Source organism: Solea senegalensis, linkage group LG1 (assembly GCF_019176455.1).
Source record: "Solea senegalensis isolate Sse05_10M linkage group LG1, IFAPA_SoseM_1, whole genome shotgun sequence".
NCBI lineage: Eukaryota > Metazoa > Chordata > Actinopteri > Pleuronectiformes > Soleidae > Solea > Solea senegalensis.
The window spans coordinates 1,407,501-1,427,816 of record NC_058021.1 but is presented as its reverse complement, the minus strand read 5'-3'; the positions used below and the strand labels follow the sequence as shown (position 1 = coordinate 1,427,816).

At 42.5% G+C, this 20,316-nt stretch overlaps 2 protein-coding genes across 2 annotated transcripts in view; one reads left to right on the top strand and one right to left on the bottom strand.

Annotated features, from left to right (window-relative positions):
- tgfbr1b (transforming growth factor, beta receptor 1 b) overlaps positions 1-18,133 on the bottom strand; it is a 47,890-nt gene extending 29,757 nt beyond the window's left edge. Inside the window, exon 1 of the mRNA XM_044024519.1 lies at positions 18,030-18,133. Coding sequence (XP_043880454.1) covers positions 18,030-18,093 — 64 coding nt within the window. The 5' untranslated portion in view covers positions 18,094-18,133. The remainder of the gene's footprint in view (positions 1-18,029) is intronic.
- On the top strand, positions 4,544-10,543 carry LOC122771687 (vacuolar protein sorting-associated protein 4A-like). The gene is made up of 11 exons (XM_044029399.1): positions 4,544-4,623; positions 5,813-5,979; positions 6,060-6,201; positions 6,295-6,353; positions 6,990-7,109; positions 7,425-7,581; positions 8,520-8,668; positions 8,828-8,909; positions 9,357-9,576; positions 9,821-9,961; positions 10,442-10,543. Exons 1-11 carry the CDS (start codon positions 4,544-4,546, stop codon positions 10,541-10,543), a joined length of 1,419 nt encoding a protein of 472 aa, XP_043885334.1.
- Positions 18,134-20,316: the final 2,183 nt, after the last annotated feature.

Sequence of the window (20,316 nt, the reverse complement as noted above, 5' to 3'; positions counted from 1 at the left end):
CTACTTCAAACCAGAGGTAATGAAGACGATAACAATCAAGAACTGTCACGCAGATGCAGTTACATTCACCTTTTATAATGTACACAGCAATTTGTTTTTATGGTTTCATTTGCATTGTCTGTGCTTAATGTGTTTCGTAGTACACGTGACAAGTCATGAGGCCTTAGATGAAGCTCAAATTCCTATGGGCTATTCCAGGGGTGTCAAACTCACTTTAGTTCAGCGGCCACACACTGCACACTTTGTTCTCAAGTGGGCCGGAAGAGTAAAATATTAGCATAATAAACTATAAACAAAGGGAACTCCTAGTTCTTACACATGATCACAGTGCATTTATATGATTCTGAGGCTGGAAATGATAGTATTTCACATTTTGATTAGATTCTAAATTTTACAAATTCATCCCCCAGTCAGAACTGGACAGTGTGGAAGTCTGTGGCTCGCTGCTAGATCCCCACAACCTGATCTCAGACGAGCAGTTGACGATGGATGAATTATCTTGACCACTAAAGAGTTGAAATCTGTATTCAATTCTAAAGTTAAAATTGTTAAGTCTTTGAAATGAAGACATGAAGACATATTTTTACTGAACATTTAAAAGTGGACAAACAAACAGAAATCTTTGTGGTAAATAAATCACTAGGACTGCATGTCAAGTAAACAGTGTAGATTTTCCCAATCACAACTATTGCAACAATAAAAACTCTCAACAAATAAGTGATAAACTCATCCCATCACTACACTGGAAAAACTCTGTCCTTCTTTTGTACAGAGGAGTGAAAGTGAAGTGAGGTCTAATAATGACGACAGTGTCAAATCTCATTTTTTTAAACCACCACAGAGCAAAGTATTCAGACCCAGTGATTTATTTTCTCTTCATGAATTCCACAAAATCACATACTTTTGTTGACTAGAAGATTTAGGTGGCCCGCTACATCCTCTGGTTGAACATACCCACAAACACATGCAGAGAGAGAGAGTTACAGCACAGGCTGAAATTGGTGTACTTGAGAAGAAAAGCAAACACGAGGCTTTCAAGGAAAAACTAGTGGCCTGCAGTCAGCAGAGAGCCTGATCTCCTGGGAGGTAAAACACCACTTCTGAGCAGCTCTGTCAGGCAGAGTTTGACAGCTTTTATTTTTAACTGTTAACTGCTTCTTTACTAAAAGTGAGTCCATAAAGCTGGATGGAAACATGTGAAAAACATGGCAGAACGTTGTTTGACAGGGGACCCTTTTCACTGCTGCACCTTTCCGGCTTAGCTGAAGAAGCAACTGTGGTAGTAACTGGAGGAACGACAGAAAACACGTCACATTCTGTCACACACTCAACTGTGCACTCACTCATGCTTCTTGCTTCTTAAAAGGCTCAACTAATAAAATGCATCTCCGTTATTCTACGAGATCCTCAGAATATATCTGCAGCTTCATCTCACGGTTAAACAGGAAACTTACTCTGCTGCACCAAAGTTCATACAGAAAATCCACATTCTTTAATCGTGGACACACAGAGCTGCTGGTCTAATGCTGCCGTGTTACGAGTTTGTGACGCTAGCAAATATGAACTCAGGATTACAAACTCTCAAGTCACAAAATAACACATTTGCAGAGACTTTGCTGATGTTAGGTTTTCACTGAGAGCCAGCCTGAGACAGTGTGCACAGTCAGCACCAAATATGTCAGAGAGTCTTAAAACCACAGCTCAAGCCCCTGACCTCTTTATTTAGTTCATATGCATGCATGTATGTACAGTAGCTCATAAAAACCTTTTTAAAACCTTTTCAAACTTGCGCTCAGGTGTGAGATGTATTGCCAAAATTGCCCACAAAAGATCTTATCAATCTGCTAAAATGAGCCTCATATTGTACATCCATGCAACCTCAGTGCCAATGGCGTCACCTGCCACAACTTCCTGTTAAGTGTTATTGCTGCAGCTCTAATAAGCAGCCATTTATCTTTTGTGCTGCAGAGGGAAGGACCTTGGAGCGCGGGTGTGGAGGAGGAGGAGAAAAAGGATGCAGGTTAACCCTCTGTCACACAGAATTGATTTCTATAAATCGCCAGAACACGAGAAGCAGCTCAAACACACAGAAAGAAACTGAAGCCTGAAGAGAAAAACAAGTGGAGAAAAAAGCCTTCTTCACATTTGGAAAGGTGGAGAAAACACTGCCTGTAAAATCATGCGTGAGAGCGTTGTGACAGAGTGAGCAGCTCCACGGTGCACTGTGTTGTCACACCTCTGCTCACTGCAGGTATTTCATGCCACAGCTGATGGAAATGACTGCATGTGACATCAGTGTGCAGCTATGCAGCATCTCTGTGCTGCTCTATGGCGTTCAGCACACATTCGCCCTTAAAACTGAACCAATCGGCAAAAAAGGTCTAAAGTTAACCAACGACACCGGTGCAAACGCTTCGTACGCAACTGCAATCATACCCGAAAATGTTGTTCCACTAAGAATCAAACAATTCACCAGAGGGAGAGGCAGGATCGAAAAGAACGTTGACAAGCAGCTTTTTAGGACTCACTCTGCTGCACCAAAGTCCAAAGAGAGAATGAGCTGCTGGTGCACTGCTGCACCAATCGATGAATCGGTTTGGGCGAATGCCGATCAACATTTTTTAAGGTTTTCTGATATTTTATGGAACAACCGATTAATCGAGAAAATAATCGACAGATTAATCGATTATGAAAATAATCGTTAGCTGCAGCTCTAGTGCCGATCCAAGCTGACATGGGGCGAAGGTTGGGGGTCACACCCACAAACAAACAACCAGTCTGAGACTCAGAATCTCAGGCAATGTGCCAGAGACTAACCGTGACATCATTTCTACTGAGGTGCAAACCTGCCTGGATGAGGTTCACCTCATTACAGTGAAGGAAGCAAATGTGGTGCAGTTTCATGTAGTGAGAAAAACATTCTCTCTGGAGGAAGGTGACATGTCTGTGTCAGTCTGACACAAAAACCTGCTTTTAGGCCCTTTGAGCAAGATTCAAACCCTTCAACACACTTCAAACACCCATCCCGAATTAAACACCATCCCCACTGATCTGTCACCCACCTCACATCATAGCAGAACTCCTGTGAAGCTGACAACACAGTGAAAACTGCTGTCGAGTGAGAGTTTGCCATTAAGTGAAAATAACACAAACTGACAAGGTTTTTTAAAAAAGGCCACGATAAGAGACCACACAAAACTTCTAAATAAAACATCAAGGAGGAGAACCTCTAATAAACATGAGGATTACTGTCTTCCAGACCTTCTCTATGACTTTTCAGTTAGTTTCCAATTGGCTGTTAATACGTTATTAAAATTTGACAATAAGGCCTTAGAGTGTGGTGCATTGCAAACAAATGGAAATATCACTCATGACACCATGTAGAGAAAATGGGAATTAAAAAATGAGACAATTTTAAACATAAACAATGATCCTGTGTGCGGCCAACAAATATTGAGATATTATGTATGAGCCACATGGCTCAGCCTTACGGTTGGAAAATAAAGGGCCGTTTACATCGAGAAGACTTGGGTTCAGTTCCAAACGTTCAAAGAAGCTTGGTGTGAACGACAGACGCTTTATTTTAAAACATAAAAGTGCAGATGTCACAAAGTCACAAAGGAAGCAAATATATTCACACTCACTCAGGAACCTTCATCTCACCGTCCACATGTTGTCCTGCCCCCACATGGTGTGCATGTGAGTCTGTGGGAGCTTTCAGTCATTTCCATAGGTCATGGCCCCAACCACCCTACCCCCACACAGGCAGCCAGATCCATTATGGCCGGCTCTTTGTCCATACCAGATGTGCTCTCTCCATGCGTTTGTGTGTATTGAGCAAGAGGGCCCACTGCCCTGTCTTAGATTAACCTCCCCCTCACAAAAAAAGAAAAGAGAATCAAAAACATGGAGTTATCTGCTCAGCTCAAGTGTTTGACCTTGCAGGACGAGACACAGAGAAACCAAACTGTGGCTCCAACACTCACGGGACACTGTCCATGACACGACTGCGGACAGGAAACCTGGCTCACACAGAGGTCTGAAAGTAAAGGCACATTCCTCACAGTACAATATGCATGTGTGTGTGTGTGTGTGTCTTTGATTCTTTGACTACAACAAATGTCTGTGTTAACAACGGAGTAGAGCTGCAACTAACGATTCTTTTTATAATCGACTCATCTGACGATTATTTACTCGATGAATCGTTTGGTCCATAAAATATCAGAAAACCTTAAACAATGTTGATTGAAATGACGATGTTCTCAAATGTCTTGTTTTGTCCACAAACCAAAATGATTCACTTTTAATGATTTCTTTGTTATCCAGAGCAAAGAAATGAAGAAAATACTGACATTTAAGAAGCTTAAACTATCGAAAATCTTGTTTTAATCATGAAAAAGGCTTTAAACGATAATAGTTGCAGATTAATAATCAATTCATCGATTCATTGTTTCAGCTCTACAATGGAGAATCATTTCAAGACAAGTGCTATTTGCAAGCAGCTGCCACGACTGTAACGTTTACCGATGACAGCACACGCCCCATGATGCAACCTGACTCTATCTTCACGGAGAAAGAAATAGTGATGAGGAAGCTTTTTGTTCCTGCCAAACAAAGAGGAAGGTATGGATGGCCGAGCATATTGGGACTGGTGTGTGTGTGGGGGGGGTGTACATCTGTCTCTGCTGCTCGTATTATAAATATGCAGATGCCTGATCTAAAGGTTACACAACCAGCTGCTCCGACCCAAACAAGGCACACATACACAAAAATACTGCCATTTACGTGAGAAATTTGAAGCCCTTAACTCAGGAGTCCAATTAAATAATCACCAAGTTCAACATGCCCTTATAATCTGCCTGTCCACTGACGTCCTGCTTCAATGCAAGCCCACTTTAATCTTCACTCTTAAAGAGAAACTAGTTATCAAAAACAAGGACAGCTGAAAATCCACCTCCAAGTCAAAACTCATGTTTGAAAATGAAATCAAAGCCATTGTCATGACATCATTCACATCTAAGGTCGACATCACATAAAAGCACGAGGCTCGCAGCCAGTTTTGATTCATTTTGCATCTTAAATACACGCGTGTTTGTTTTTATTATGAACTGTACATAAATCCGTATCAAGACGGGATATATAACAAAGAATGAGATGAAATGTCGTCAAGATTGCAGGTATGTCAACTTTTGAATTAGCTTTGCCTTGCTACCTGTCAGCTAAAGCCATTGTAGCATGGCTGGCATGCTAGTTTTGTTTATAAATCTCAGGAGCAGAATGTGAATTGGTTTTATAGAGAAGTACCAAAAGCATTGAGCGTTATAGCGACCTACACTGCAAAAAATCAAATGATTGAATTTTGGTGTAGGAGTGCTAGCATGAATTGCTTTGTTATAGTGTGATGAAATAAATGTATATTCTCCATATATCGAGACTGCAAATGTAGATCATCGGCTGTTGTGATACTGACATTTATAGGCCTTTCTTCGTGAGAATATTAACTGTTCTCACGCATAGCTACACAAAGAGATTAACGTGAAAATTGATCATATATTACACCAGTGATCTTGTTGTTCAATACTCAGGCAACTAGATTCTGTAAAATCTAAATGTTCATACATTTGGTGGATGAAAGGTGTTGTCATCAGGGGGTGTGTCTTATACAGAAATAAACACGTCATCAATGCAGTGAAAAGACTGGTTTGTCTGTCTTATTGTCAACTGTTCTGTGCAGAAAATTATTAAAAATGTAAAAAAAACTCACTATGGATAGAAAAATATGTGTAAGAAAGATATAAAAATATGCCGATAGGTGTATATTCTGTCTTCATCTGTCCTTGGTCACAATTTCTCTGTTGTCACTGCAGAAAGCCATTAGTCTGGCGACTAGAGCCACACAAGAAGACAGGGCAAAGAACTATGAGGAGGCCTTACGCCTTTATCAGATCGCTGTGGAAAATTTCCTTCATGTCATCAAATGTGAGTACTGTACTACTTTCCTCTACGTGCACATGCTACCCGTCCTTTTCTGACCCCTCTGCTGGTCATTTAATCTTCAGATGAGACCCACAGAGACAAGGCAAAGGACAGCATACGAGCCAAATGCACACAGTACCTGGACCGAGCAGAGAAGCTTAAGGAATACCTGAGGAATAAACAACAGGCCAAGAAGCCTGTGAAGGTGGCACAGAGCAATGAAAAGTATGCAGCCATCTTCATAGATGCACATCTCAAACTCGGAGGTGGAATTCATTTTAACGCTCTTGTTTCTTCATGCGTCCGTTTGTGTCGTAGGTGTAATAGTGACAGCGAGGGAGAAAACCAAGATAAGAAACTGCAGGAGCAACTTATGGGTGAGTGAATGAGCATGAATTCATCCTTCTTCATCAGACTTAACCATACAGTAGTAATGTCTGGAAATAACATTTAATTATTGGAGTTTGAGCCCCAACTTTTTTTATGAGTGTTAAAATAAACCAAACTTCGCAGAAAACTTAGCTGCAGAGAGTGTTACAGCAAATGTTTGCAATGGAAAAAAGTCCATCACTGTTTTCATTAAAAACTTTGACTTGTGATAAACAAACTTGACAATAAAACGTTTATGTCTGACGATGTGTTTGTGTTGCAACTCTAAAAACACTCTTTTTTGCCATCTTAATAAAAATCTATTTTACCACTCCACTTCTTTTAAATAAGAGCAGCTGATGGCCGTTAATTGTTGTTTATTTTTTGGCCCGTTCATTTTGACAATTTAATTTTTTCCTCAGTCTGAAATGTATAACAGATGTATAATAACAGACAAGCTGCGATGTCAGTGAGAAAATGCTAGAGCCCAGTCTTTGTTGCTTAGAGCTTTAATGTCTGTATTTTTAGAATCTTAACATAGAGATGTTAGGATTCAGCTACATTACCAAGTACTACTATTGGTGCCAGGTGTACGGTGCTTCAAGGTCGTCAGGAATGTAACCATCTTCTTCCTGTGTGAGCAGATGCCATTGTAATGGAGAAGCCCAACATCAGCTGGAACGATGTAGCTGGCCTGGAGGGGGCCAAGGAAGCCCTGAAGGAAGCCGTCATCCTGCCCATCAAATTCCCTCACCTATTCACAGGTATTGTAATTTGTGTATTAGTAAATGCATTACACAATGTTGTTTTGTCGTATTGACACGATGGCATGTCATTTCTGTCTCTATATGGCTGCATGTTTACAATTCTCAATTCACGTTTGCATGAATAAATCGAGATATAATACGAAACACACTATGATTCCTTTAAGTGTGAAAACAATTGTCATTATATTGCATTGATAATCGCGTTATAAATCAAACAGCAGTCGTATGGTGAGGTGCCTAAAGATTCCCACCCCTATCAGAAACACTGATTTGCTGTGGCCTGCTCGAATGACCATTATCTATTGTTTTCAGGCAAACGGACTCCATGGAGAGGCATCTTACTGTTCGGTCCTCCGGGGACGGGGAAGTCATACCTGGCCAAGGCCGTAGCCACAGAGGCCAACAACTCCACCTTTTTCTCCGTCTCTTCCTCAGACCTCATGTCCAAGTGGCTGGGAGAGAGCGAGAAGTATGACTCACCTTACGTCTCAGATTTAATGGAAGTCAGAATGTGTTAAAATGAAGTGATAATAGTACACTGCTCAGTTCATTCTTGACATGCCAATCAGTCTGTGATTTTTTTGGAAGATTTATATATGAAGTACTGACACATGGTCAGTGCTGCCTGGGCTGTGAGCACCCTGTGCATCATGATTACGTTCAATGTAGAGCTGCAACTAACGATTATTTTCATAATCGATTAATCTGTCGATTATTTTCTCGATTAATCGCTTGGTCCATAAATGATCAAAAAACCTTAAGACCTGGAAATACTGATGTTCTCAAATGTCTTGTTTTGTCCACAAACCAAACCTTTTCTTTGTTATGTGGAGCAAAAAAATGAAGAAAATACTCACATTTAAGAAGCTTAAGCAATCGGAAATCTTGTTTTAATCATGAAAAAAGCTTCAAACCGATGAATCAATTGTCAAAATAGTTGTCGATTAATAATCAATTAATCATTTCAGCTCTAGTTCAATGAAAACATGGCTATCAGCAGGGACACAAGAAAACTGATTTGTATTCTTAACTAAAAAACTCACCTAGCGAATGTCCAGTCAAATTAAAGAGTCCGTGTTTTTAGTTTGAAGCACCCTCGGAGCTTCTGCCGCCTCATTTGTCTCGTTTGTGTTACTTTGGTAAAACCAAATGAAGAGTTCCACATTACAGAACAGCCCGTTTGAAGTTAATGATGGATGCACCAGTGCACCAGCTCTTGTGTGCCGTGATCGCAGATTTTCTCTATGGAGTTACCCCATACAACTACCACTTAAAAAACATTGGTGAGGCCAGAGACAGTATTCTACTTTTAATGACCACAACGCTCAGTAAACATCATGTTCAAACCAGAGCAGCAGTCACCCGTCTCTGTCCCTTTGTCTCATTTTGTCCTTCCCTGTCTTTCAGGCTAGTGAAGAGTCTTTTTGACCTGGCTCGCCAACACAAACCCTCCATCATCTTTATTGATGAGGTGGACTCACTGTGTGGCTCCAGGAATGAGAACGAGAGCGAGGCTGCCCGTCGCATAAAGACAGAGTTCCTGGTCCAGATGCAGGGTGAGCCAGTGATGATCAGACTGGTGCACAGCTAAAAATGTACAGAATTTAATATATACTGTACACATGAAAACAGACGACTACTACATTGTGTGAAGTAGGACAATGAGGGGAATCAAGACATGTTTTATGACGACAGACTGCTCTCTGGTTCTATAGGTGTGGGAAACAACAGTGATGGTGTCTTGGTGCTGGGAGCCACCAACATCCCCTGGGTGCTTGATGCTGCCATACGCAGAAGGTCAGCGGTCACTGTGATACTCCACCAGTTTGTTATTCACGTTTATTTCAAGGTCTTTTTGGATGGATACATTCACAGCAAGGATGTAACCAGTGTAGGCTCATGTTTACAAAAATGATAACATCAAACATGACAGTGATATCAGTCCTGGTGACACCAACATCTTAAATTTGGCATCCATACGATGATTAAATCATCGATGTCACTAACGTCATGTTTGACTTCTTCAGTTTTCATGTAGCCTTGGTCAACTAACAGAGAAACAGCAATGGTGAAAGGTCCAGTCTCTAAAACCACCGGGGGTTTACCAATGTCTCCATTTTCAGAGCTCCTCCCTCCTCAGATCCATACGTACATACAATCTGTCAGCAACCTGTGTGTGTTATAATTATGGATGCCTGGTCATTGTGCGACTAAACTGAACTCCGCCCGGGACTCGTTCGGCAGGTTTGAGAAGCGCATCTACATCCCACTGCCAGAGGAGCCGGCCCGGGCTCAGATGTTTCGCCTTCATCTGGGCAACACCCCTCACAGTCTGAGCCCGGCCAACCTGTCGCAGCTCGCCCACAACACAGACGGCTACTCAGGAGCTGACATCAGCATCATCGTCCGGGACGCTCTCATGCAGCCAGTCAGGAAGGTCCAATCTGCTACACACTTCAAAAAGGTGGGCTCATCAAAGACAGCATTTACTGTAGTCATTGGTATGTTTAATCCTAATTTTCACTCTTGCGATACTTATTTATTCTAGTATTGGTCAGGTGGGTCGGTTATTAAGTACCAATAACTGGAGCCTAAAAGCACTCTTTTCACTCATTTTTTAAATTCAGTTTTGAGTTTGTCATGTCTTGTTGTCTGTAAGATATTCCAATTAAAATCCCATTTCAATTAAATAATCACTTTTTTTACAGATTCAGGGTCCGTCCCGCAGCAACAACCAGCTGATGGTGGACGACCTCTTGACCCCGTGCTCCCCTGGCGAACCTGAAGCCATAGAGATGACCTGGATTGATGTACCTAGTGATAAGCTACTGGAGCCCATAGTATGCATGGTGAGGTGAACAGTAGATGGTTTTCTAAAGCGTAGAAATTTTAGAAACTGGACAGACATCAAGTCAAGGGGAAAGTTCAGGGATTTTGTTATGGTAAGGGCTTATGGCATGCTAATGTACAGTTGTGTGTTACATAACACCAGAATGGCAACCAGTAATTTGAGTTGCCCGTTAAAGGCTGCTCTGTTGTGATGTCAAAGTCACCCCAACAGGTGGTTGAAGATGTAGTTCAGGCTTTTTGATGTGTGGTCATATGAGTCTGTGCTGACAGTGTCACCCACACCCCCTGTATCAAGTCTGAGACAGAAAAAAACACTGTTATCAGCAGGAAACCCAAGGAAAATATGACTTTAGCCACTTGAAAGCCACCCTTAATGAAATCTACACCAGCTGAATTCACGGAAACTACGCAAATTATCCATTTAACTTGGGCCACAAGGGAAAAAATGTTAAGAGATGGTGTCGCTCCCTTCTTTGCAGTCAGACATGCTGCGCTCTCTGTCCACTACCCGCCCCACGGTCAGAAGTGAAGACCTGCTGAAGATCCAGAAGTTCACAGAGGACTTTGGGATGGAGGGCTAAGGGACATACAAGAGGATCAAACCCCATCCCCTCCTCCAACCATGCACTATGCTATTCCATCTCTTTGTTGAGCTCTTGTAGGATGCTGTCCAGAAGCACCAAAAGAAAACATTTGTGAGACGATACCTGGACAACAGAGCCCATATTGTTTCTTCACATTTCACACTGCAACACACTCGGCGAACTTTTCATCTAATCAAGAAAAGCTGCGTTCTGTCCTTACGGCGAGCTAGTGTTCTCTCTGACTGACGGCTGTTACATTGCGTTGCCATTGTGCACTTTTGCTTTGGATGTGCGGTAAAGGTGTGAAGGATGGAAACCTTTAAAAGAAACAAAAGAACTTGGAACATCTGTGTGCATCTGTGTTTTAATTAAACGTGCATTAAATGTCAATGTATAAACATGTTTCAATATAAACATGTTGTAAGAGTCATTTTATGTTGTTCTATAAAAATGAAGAGTTAAATTTGACCATTACAGCTGTCAGATTCCAGCATCCATATTCATTTTATTCACTTCATTTATATTCAAGTACAAGAGCCAAACTTTTAAATGTACAATATAAAATGCCATCGAGTAATGGGGAATTTTAATAACACATCTGAGTTGACCCCCAATGAAAATTAAATTCTTTAACATAATTATATTTCACCAACTCAACTTAAATGTCCTGGTACACGGCCCTCCATTTACACAGCATTGTGTCTGCTGGCAGTCCAACAGCTGGTCGCTCACTGACAAACACACGAGGAGTGAATAAGAACAGGTTGAAGCAGGATCAGTGAGCGTGGCACCAGAGGAAGTTAATGGAGGCCTGAGAGGGTAGTGGTGTTTGAAACCGTCGACTCACAGCTCGGACTGAACCAGCTGACTGGCTGCTGTGGAGCCTGGCCCCTTGGTCCTATGTCCACAACAACCGTGGTTATCACAGGCTGCTCTGCAACAAGCTCAACATCCAAATAACTCATGTGAAAACAGCTTTCCACAGCCCATCATTGCACTGGCCTCAGACAAGCTAAAGCATGAAATTCAGTACGAAATGAGACAATTATGTGGGAGCATGATGTGTAATGATGCGTGACCATGGATGTCTGAAGCGGTTAAGTTCAGTTAAGGCTATTTTTCAGTTCAAACTGGAAGAAAATGATAGTGGGTGATGTTTCTCCATCAGTAATTCTACCTCTCCAACTTCTCTCCATAGCAATTCAGCTGCTTTCAGACCTGCACTGAAGTCGGGACATTCTCCTGAAACTGTCCATTGGTGCTGGCTGGATAAGCCAAGGCAAATGTCCACCAAAGACAAAATATGGACAATTTCCATAACCTTCCGTTTTCTGGATATTTGTGCCTTTGTGTTAAAGAAGCAGAAAATTACAGGTCACGTTGAATTGACTGAAAAGACTATCAAGTAAAGGATTTTTATGTAAATTGTTTTGTGATGAGGAATCTGTGCAGTCGGGTTAGACTAAACCTTTGGTGAGTCTCAGACTGCCTGAAAAATCTAATAATTGTCCTAATTTATTATTTATTATGCGGTCATGTAGAGTTAGGAACTCTGCCTGTGTTCAGCGGAAGCTGTTTTTTCACTTCTTTTCCACTAATTAAAGTGAGACCATTTAATTTTAACATAAAGGATATTTTTGTTCAGCTGCTCTGTGCTCAGCCGGGTGCAAAGTTAAGTCTGCCAAGATATAACACTGACTTTTAAGAGCACTTTGCAAAAGATCGGCAATTAATATAACTACACGATGCCAGTGAAATTCAATTAATTTCTTTGGGGGGGGGATTGTGTACACTGGCTCAGAGGAAGCTGTCGATGGTTTGTTGTTTTTACGCAGATAAGACTGTGTGACTTTGGTCTTCCAATTTTCCCTGAGCTTCCTTTTCCAACAAACGATCAGAACGAGTGTTGTTGATGACATACAGTCCAAACATATAACCCAGCGGCGGATCGCTTGATTGTGTTTGTATCCCAAAAAACACTAGACGTGTGGTGAGGGATTGCAATGGTGGGATGATGTATGTAAATGAAAAATTCACTGACATTCACTGGTCACAGACAGAGAGTGATTTTTTTTCATCCTCATAATTAATTTATTTCTTCGCATCTCGCTTGGTGTGAGTTGAAATATGCACCCAAATTATCCACACTTTCACTCAAACTAACTCTTATTCATTCACATTTGCATGTCAGTGGCCTGCGGGTTCCTACTACATTCTTGAATAAACAGATTGCGATGCCATGAGGAAATACAGCGTCGGGTCTAGGATAAATGTTAATGCTGCTCTGGCTAAGACTGACACAGAAACAGGAATCCAGGCTTGACTGTGCTGAATCTGGTGATATATGATGTGTAACTGTAACCCTACATTAAGAAATGTATGCTGTGTTTTAAACAAAATAAATGGGTATAAAATGAATGGTAATATTTATCAAGACAAGTGCTCCGTGTATCATTGGAGTCTGTCCAACAGTCAGGACTATGGCCAGCCCCGACACTGAGCTTTATCAGGGAGCAGTTGAACTCAAAAGCTTGGGTTGGTCATCTCTTTCTGAAACAAACTAAGTGTAATGAATATGTTTACCATTACCTTGATCACCCAAATCATGCTTCACAGTGCAGGCTCCTGGCATCTGCTGTAAAAAATACTCCAAAAGGCAAAATTCACCCAGACTAATACTGCCGTTTTTCACTAAATACTACTAATAACTGTAACCAGTTCATTTTAAGGATCTTTCTTGTTCAGCTGCTCTGTGCTCAGCCGGGTGCAAAGTTAAGTCTGTCAAAACAGTACACTGACTTTTAAGAGTGCTTCTGTCATTTGAGCGCACTTTGCAAAAGATCTCCACTTAATATAACAACATGATGCCAGTGAAAGTCATTTAATGTCTTTGGGAGGATGAGCACTCTGGCTCAGAAGAAGCTGTCGATGGTTTGTTTTTTTACACACATAAGCCTCACCTCTGTTTAATTCAAAGCATCCAACTGTAAACAAACAATAAATCACCTCACGGAGAATGGAGTGTCTTAGCTTGTGCGTGCTGCAGTGACTATGCATTCAGTGCATATAGGAAAAACTTTGGACAGCAGTGTCTCTGTGGAAAGGGTAGGTCACCTCATGCATACAAATACTACCGAGAACAAGTCTTCTTCAAAACAGTAAAGAAAGCAGTTTATCGAGATTTACTGCTTGGATTTGCTAGTAGCACTGTAGTTGTGGTTCCCCAAGTTAGTATAGTAAAGTATAGTATAGTCCTTTATTGTCATTGTAAGGCAGTCTAATGGCGATATAGTGACAAACATGATTTTGCTATTGTAGACTTGAGCTGGTTTCCATTTTATCATGTAAAACATATGTCAAGTGGCTAAAATCGGTTCCCTTTTTTCACGGCTCAGCGCCATGTCTTCAAAAGACTGAATTGTCAGTACAGTAGCAAGCAACTCTTCTTGTATTCATGCCACCATTTTGAGTCCAGTTGTGTGAATGTGCCAAATACATACATCCTGATCTAGTTCACAGGTAAAGAACATCCTCCAACAAAAACACTCACGTGTGTGCCACTCACGTCATCTACAACAATCTAGCTGAGGTTTAACTTCCTCATCAAACCAACGCAGAATCAGCAGCAGAGCTTGTGATTCTCTGGCCGAGGCATGAAGGAGAGCAGAGTGGGGGGGCTGTTCATTAACGCATTGGTGCCTTTGAATCCACTGGCTACTGGCATGGCTACAACCTCTCAAATTAGTTGTGGTCCCATGGAGCAGGACAACGGGAGTCCAGGGTCACCCACATGCCTGGCATTCTTTCACTGCTAGTATTGACAGCAGCAACACACAGCACCCAGAAAAACAACGCTCAACAAGCATTACATGGAAACACTCAACTGACAAAAACAAGAGGAGGCGAAGAATATTGTGCAGAAGAAATGTAGTGCAAATTATTGACATGCTGCAGTCTCGAGGGGAGTTACACCATCTCAGTTTCAAGATGATAAAACACCACAAAATGAGACGTCTGTTGAACCCGACAGAAAAGAGGAAGCAGAGCTCCCATTATGAAGAACCTCATGACTATTGCCTGATGTGTTGTCATTTTTCTGTTGAATTCTGCGTCTCATGCAGTACAAACCACAGCACATAAGTTAAAGCAGTTCAATATTGATGTTGTTTCACTTACATAGATGCTACTTCTTTCCGGGCTTTTAAAATCGAGCACTTTGAGTATACATTTCTTTGCATTAAAATCATGGCAAATCTTAATAATAACAATCATCACAATTTTACTGTAAGCAGATATTTCACCATCGTACTGCAAATGTAAGTAGGTAAGTAGATTAGTGTGTGCAGCTATGACGCTGAAGTAAAAGACAATTCCCCTGCCTTTCTTAGGAACCACTGCAAGACGGAGGTGCTTCTCAGAGGCGGGGGTACATACTTGTGATCACGAGGCATCTACGTACGAGCGAGTATTCCGTACGACAAATAAAACCTTTTGTGTCACGGAACACAGATCATTTGAGGCGAGAAATGTGTCATTTAGAATTTAAAAATGTGATTTAGACCATACACATTCAAAACCTGTATCTACCAGAACTACTGAAACCAAAAGACACAGTGGTTCAGTGCCAGATCCACTTCCTCTTCATTTCTCGTACTGAAATTGCAAAAATGCTGAAATGTCCTCCTCGGTACATAATGTACTGCAAGGTGTACACCAACACTACATGAAAATGGGACACGGACGTTGTAGGATATGTGCCTCAAAATCTCAAGACATTTCATTACTAGTGACAAGAACAACTGAGATAACAGGGTAAACCATCTCTCCGCATCCCCTCCCGGAAAGACAGTTGGGAACAACTGGGAGTTTCCTTTGACAGCCATTTGCATCTCGCTGTGAGTGCTGACACAGCACTTGTCTTACCCACTACTCCAGCTGAATGAGACCCATTTACCTACTGTGACTAAATAGGGCGAGAGGAGGAAGCCCAACACTTAGAGCAGACAAATGAAATTGGAGGGTGGGAGGACTGAAGGAAGGAGAGGGAGAAACAAGTGACAGAGCCGAGGAGATGGGGGGATGACAGAGGCTGGGGAGGAAGAGGAGAGCGACAGTGACAACACCTTATTTAACCCGGTGCCGGGGGTTGGATGTTGTGTGTGAGCGGCAGGGGTGTGGTGCTGCACACTCACAACAGCCGCGCAACACGTACGAGGTGTCATGTAAGGTACGCTCTGCTGAAATGAACCTCTGTGAACACATATAATGCGATATCATGCACAGCCTATTTATTCGGGACATTCACATTACAGCTGAAATAGGCACAGTATGTGGTTTTCCCAATCTATGGGTCAGATTATCCGCGTCTATTATCTTGCATCCTTTTCTGATGTTAATGTCACATCTCCGAGCGCGGACTCACGCCATGACAATCCCATTCCCGGACAAAGAAAGGCAGAATTCTCTGCCTCCATGCGTGTCCATGAGCCTGCATATCAACCTGATAACCAGCCTGCATATATAAATGTACACATGTATAGATTTTGTGAACACACACATGCCACGCTTGTGGCACACGGGGGTTCTGATGAGCGCTTTATGCACGCCGCCTGAAAAGCACGCTCCTCCATTCATGATGAGGCTCGCTTTTCCCTCGCTCTCTCTTTACACACAAAGGAATGTCACACAAAGGAAAAGTCTGCAAGTCAACGGGAAAACACACACACACAAACACACACACACATTATCAAGCTATTTATGCCTATGAGTAAAAAAACATCTCCCACTGAAGTCACACACCGACAGTCGGAACAAAGGAAATCGCCAGATTCACGGCAAAAACATAAATAAATAAACAAAGACAGGGACGATGAGTGGCAGCAGCAGTGGTCATTCCACGCTCTCTGATACGGAGATGCTCAATGCTGAACAAAAATTCACAAATCGCTTAAAAGATCCCTCGAGGGGCATTTCCATCCTTTTGGTGTAACGGAGGCAGCACATTTACACCCCACACACACACACCACCTGCAATCAAAACCACAGCTAGCAACACAAAGCTATGTTTCAAGTCTTACAGGTGAAACAATATTTGGGCATTTTAACAGATTGTCTTCTATTTCATGAAAGACGAGCATTTGTACGAGTTTCCATTCACAACTGTTGAGAGACAGTTTCCAGAGAAAAGCAGTCAAATTGTGGTCTGAAGAGAAGAAGAATAATACTGTGCAACTACATGGTGCAAATGAAGAGCAGCCGTAGCTCCATTGCTGCTCCATCTGTTGTGGTTACATGACTAATAAATGACTCTGGGTTTTCCCATGTCCACTATTTGTGCAATTTTTCAACGACAGTGGAATTTGGAAGCTGGAGAGAAGTTTTGTAAATGATTCTGAATCCGTTTCAAATGTTCTTGTTCACATTTACACGTTTGTTTATCAATCCACTAACTTTTCCATCTCCAACGACCATAACAACGTTTATGTGACAATCCACTCTTTTTTGTCCGCGTTTCCATTGAAAACACTGATTAAAAACAGGCTCGTGGAAAACAACGTAACGTGTTTCTAAGTGTATCTGTGGATTATATCAGGTGACTTGAAAGCACCACACACCGTCTTCCTATTCCAGAGCAACATTAAAGAAACAATTCACTGAATGTCATCTGAGTTCACTGTTAAACGGAGAGACTGAGCATTGCGTCCGTTTTCTCCCAGTACAGGACAATATAGGACACTTACGGCTGGACACGTACACGGAAAACTGTCAAACGCGTGCGTCTGAGTGAAAGGCTGCTGTGGGCAGGACGCAGCGGCTCAAAGCTAGCGGACAAATGTGGTGCAGAGAAGACCTGGATCTGTCACCCGCGGCAGTTTGACCGGGGACAGCCGCGGGGTTTGTCTCTGCCTCCGAGCACTCGTCTGTGAGACGGAGGTAACGGAGGTGACGGAGGTGACGGAGGTAACGGTACCCTGGAATAACACACCAACTTCCGCCGTGTCCCAACACAACGATGCGTGTTACGAGCAGCGAGTAAATGAACAGCCAGTGTTTGAGCCACAAACAGCAAACATTCACTCAGACGCGTCCAACTTTGTGTCAGCGAAAGTGGGAGACTGAGCTCCGCAGCTCTTTGTTGGCAACGCTCAGTCCACGAGCACGGACTAAAAAAAAAACCCGCCGAGGAAACACGGCAGACGTGGGCCCTTCTCTCAAGTCAGCGTGACTTTTTAACTCGCGGCTCCTATTTTTCCCCCCCCCCAGACAATAAACATTCCTGAGACAGGCAACGGCAGGCTGGCCGCCGACCCTGCGCCATCTTAGACACACACACACACACACACACACACACACTCTGCTTCTTCGGGTTCTTGAACAAAGAGAATTTGTCACGGAACAGAGCAAACACCGACACACAAACTTTCCACAGACACGCCACCAGGGCAGAGCACGACCCCACGCCGTCCAATAAAAGGGCACTTACCGCTATTTTCCTGTATCCTAGTGCCGAGGAGAAGGACGAGCGAGAGGCATAGTAATGCGTCCATCGTGGCTACGGACCAGACTGGCAGACCAGTGCTAACTTCTCCCTGTGCTGAGGATGCTACGCGCTGATTGGCTCACACGACGGATAGCCCCGCCTTTCCAGCGTTTGGTGCGGAGAGGAGCGACGCTGATTGGCGGAGAGATCTTGCCACGCCCCGCCCCACTGGAGCAACTCTACCACTGCTGTAAACAAACGCTGTGACCATTCACAATAATGACAAAGTCGAAAATAATAAGTTATATTGTGCAAAATGTCCGTAAAAAACAAAATCTAGTCTCCTGAGACAAATACTAAAACTAAATAACACGCCCTCAAACTAGACCACCTGTTATAACTTAATCATTTCAAAATGATATTATACAAGAGGAACCATCATCATGGCTATCATTTCACCAATATATCATTATTTGGCATTTATCTTCCACAGTGTTGTGTGTTTGTTCTCATTTTTAGCTATTTATTCAAAGTTTTATGTATGTTTTCTTTGTTATTGCACCTATTCTTATTTTTCTATTCATGTATTAATATATTTATAAAGTATATGGTTTGAAAAATAAAAAAAATAACGATATTCAGAATAAAAAAAGAGGCAGTATTCAAAGTTATCATGATTATTATATTACTATTATTATTCATTCTCTTTCAAATGTCACCCAGAAGTGACAGTTCTCGGTTGATAAATCAGACTGTGTGTGGAACAGAGCGGTGCCAAAAAGTGGGACAGTATGGATCAATTCTTTTCAAACCCTTCACAGCCTTTGACAAGTGAAATGCAAATAGTTGCATAAAACGCCAAACTGGACCAAAATATACCAATTACCAGGGATTTATCATGTGACCATTCAGGTCAACTGGACATCCATGTGCCAGTGTAAACAGGAAGCTGATCATTTGTTGCAGTCATTTGGTCTACGAACAAAAAAACAACAACATTACATGTTTTTACTATGAAGTGCTAGTCATAGATATACAAGTTTTTTGTTTTTTTTGTCTTAGTCGAGGTAGAGTCGGAAGAAATGTGTCTTTAGTCGGCGTCGGAAGATGTGGAGGCTTTCAGCTGTCCGGATGTCGATGGGGAGATCGTTCCACCATTTGGGAGCGAGGACAGTGAACAGTCTCGAGTTCTGCGAGTGCCTCTGCGATCCTCTCAGTGAGGGGGCAGCGAGCCGGTTTGTCGATGCAGAGCGGAGTGGGCGGGCTGGGGTGTAGGTTTTGATCATGTCCTGGATGTAGGCTGGACCGGATTCGTTTGTAGCATGGAACGCAAGCACTAGAGTCTTGAAGCGGATGCGAGCAGCTACAGGAAGCCAGGGAAGGGAGCGGAGGAGCGGTGTAGTGTGGGAGAACTTTGGTAAGTTGAAGACCAGTCGAGCTGCCGCATTCTGGATGAGTTGCAGAGGTCGTATGGCGCATGCAGGAAGACCAGCCAGGAGGGAGTTGCAGTAATCCAAGCGTGAGATGACAAGAGCCTGGACCAGAACCTGTGCCGCCTTCTGGGTTAGAAGAGGCCGAATCCTTCGGATGTTGTGCAACATGTATCTGCAAGATCTAGCTGTTGCAGCAATGTTGGCAGTGAGGGAGAGATGGTCGTCACACCCAGGTTCCTTGCGGTGTGAGAAGGAGTTACCACAGAGTTGTCGAGGGTGATGGTTAGATCTGTGGTGGGAGAGCCCTTTCCTGGGAGAAAAAGAAATTCAGTCTTGTCGAGATTGAGTTTCAGGTGATGGTCAGACATCCACCGAGAGATGTCAGTCACCAACAACATTGGTGAAAAGTAAGAACTTCTGTAAGAAGACCAACAATGAGCTGAAACTGAAAGTGAAAGTAAGCTTCTTGTCCACAGCTGATCGTATCCAGTCTTCATCTGTGCCTGTCCAGCAGCATTTTAAGATGGTTCTGGATTCTAAAATGCTGACATGGTGTGGATGGCAAGTGTATCCACAGCAGAACTTACAGTATGTTTTATTTAGGAAGTGTGAATGTTTTCCTTGCTTTTAAATATTTGCTGTCAGATTTAGCATATTGCTTTTTTTCCCCCATGAAAAGGATCATAAATATATGACTGGTGTCACACAGCAGTTTTCTTTAAATAGAAACCAGTACGTATGAGTGGCCTGTGGAAGACAGTCAAGGGGGAAACTGGTGAGTGTAAGAGGAAGATAACACTCATGTGATGTTGCCAGATTTAAATACTGTGTAAGAAATGTCGCACTGACTGAGGGAA

What these genes read in the sequence shown, in the direction of transcription:
- LOC122771687 (XM_044029399.1), top strand. Translation starts at nt 4,544, where the DNA reads ATGATGCAACCTGACTCTATCTTCACGGAGAAAGAAATAGTGATGAGG. An exon ending in ACTGCAGGAGCAACTTATGG is followed by an intron (nt 6,354 to 6,989) that starts GTGAGTGAATGA and finishes CTGTGTGAGCAG; the next exon opens with ATGCCATTGTAATGGAGAAG. An exon ending in GATGCTGCCATACGCAGAAG is followed by an intron (nt 8,910 to 9,356) that starts GTCAGCGGTCAC and finishes CTCGTTCGGCAG; the next exon opens with GTTTGAGAAGCGCATCTACA.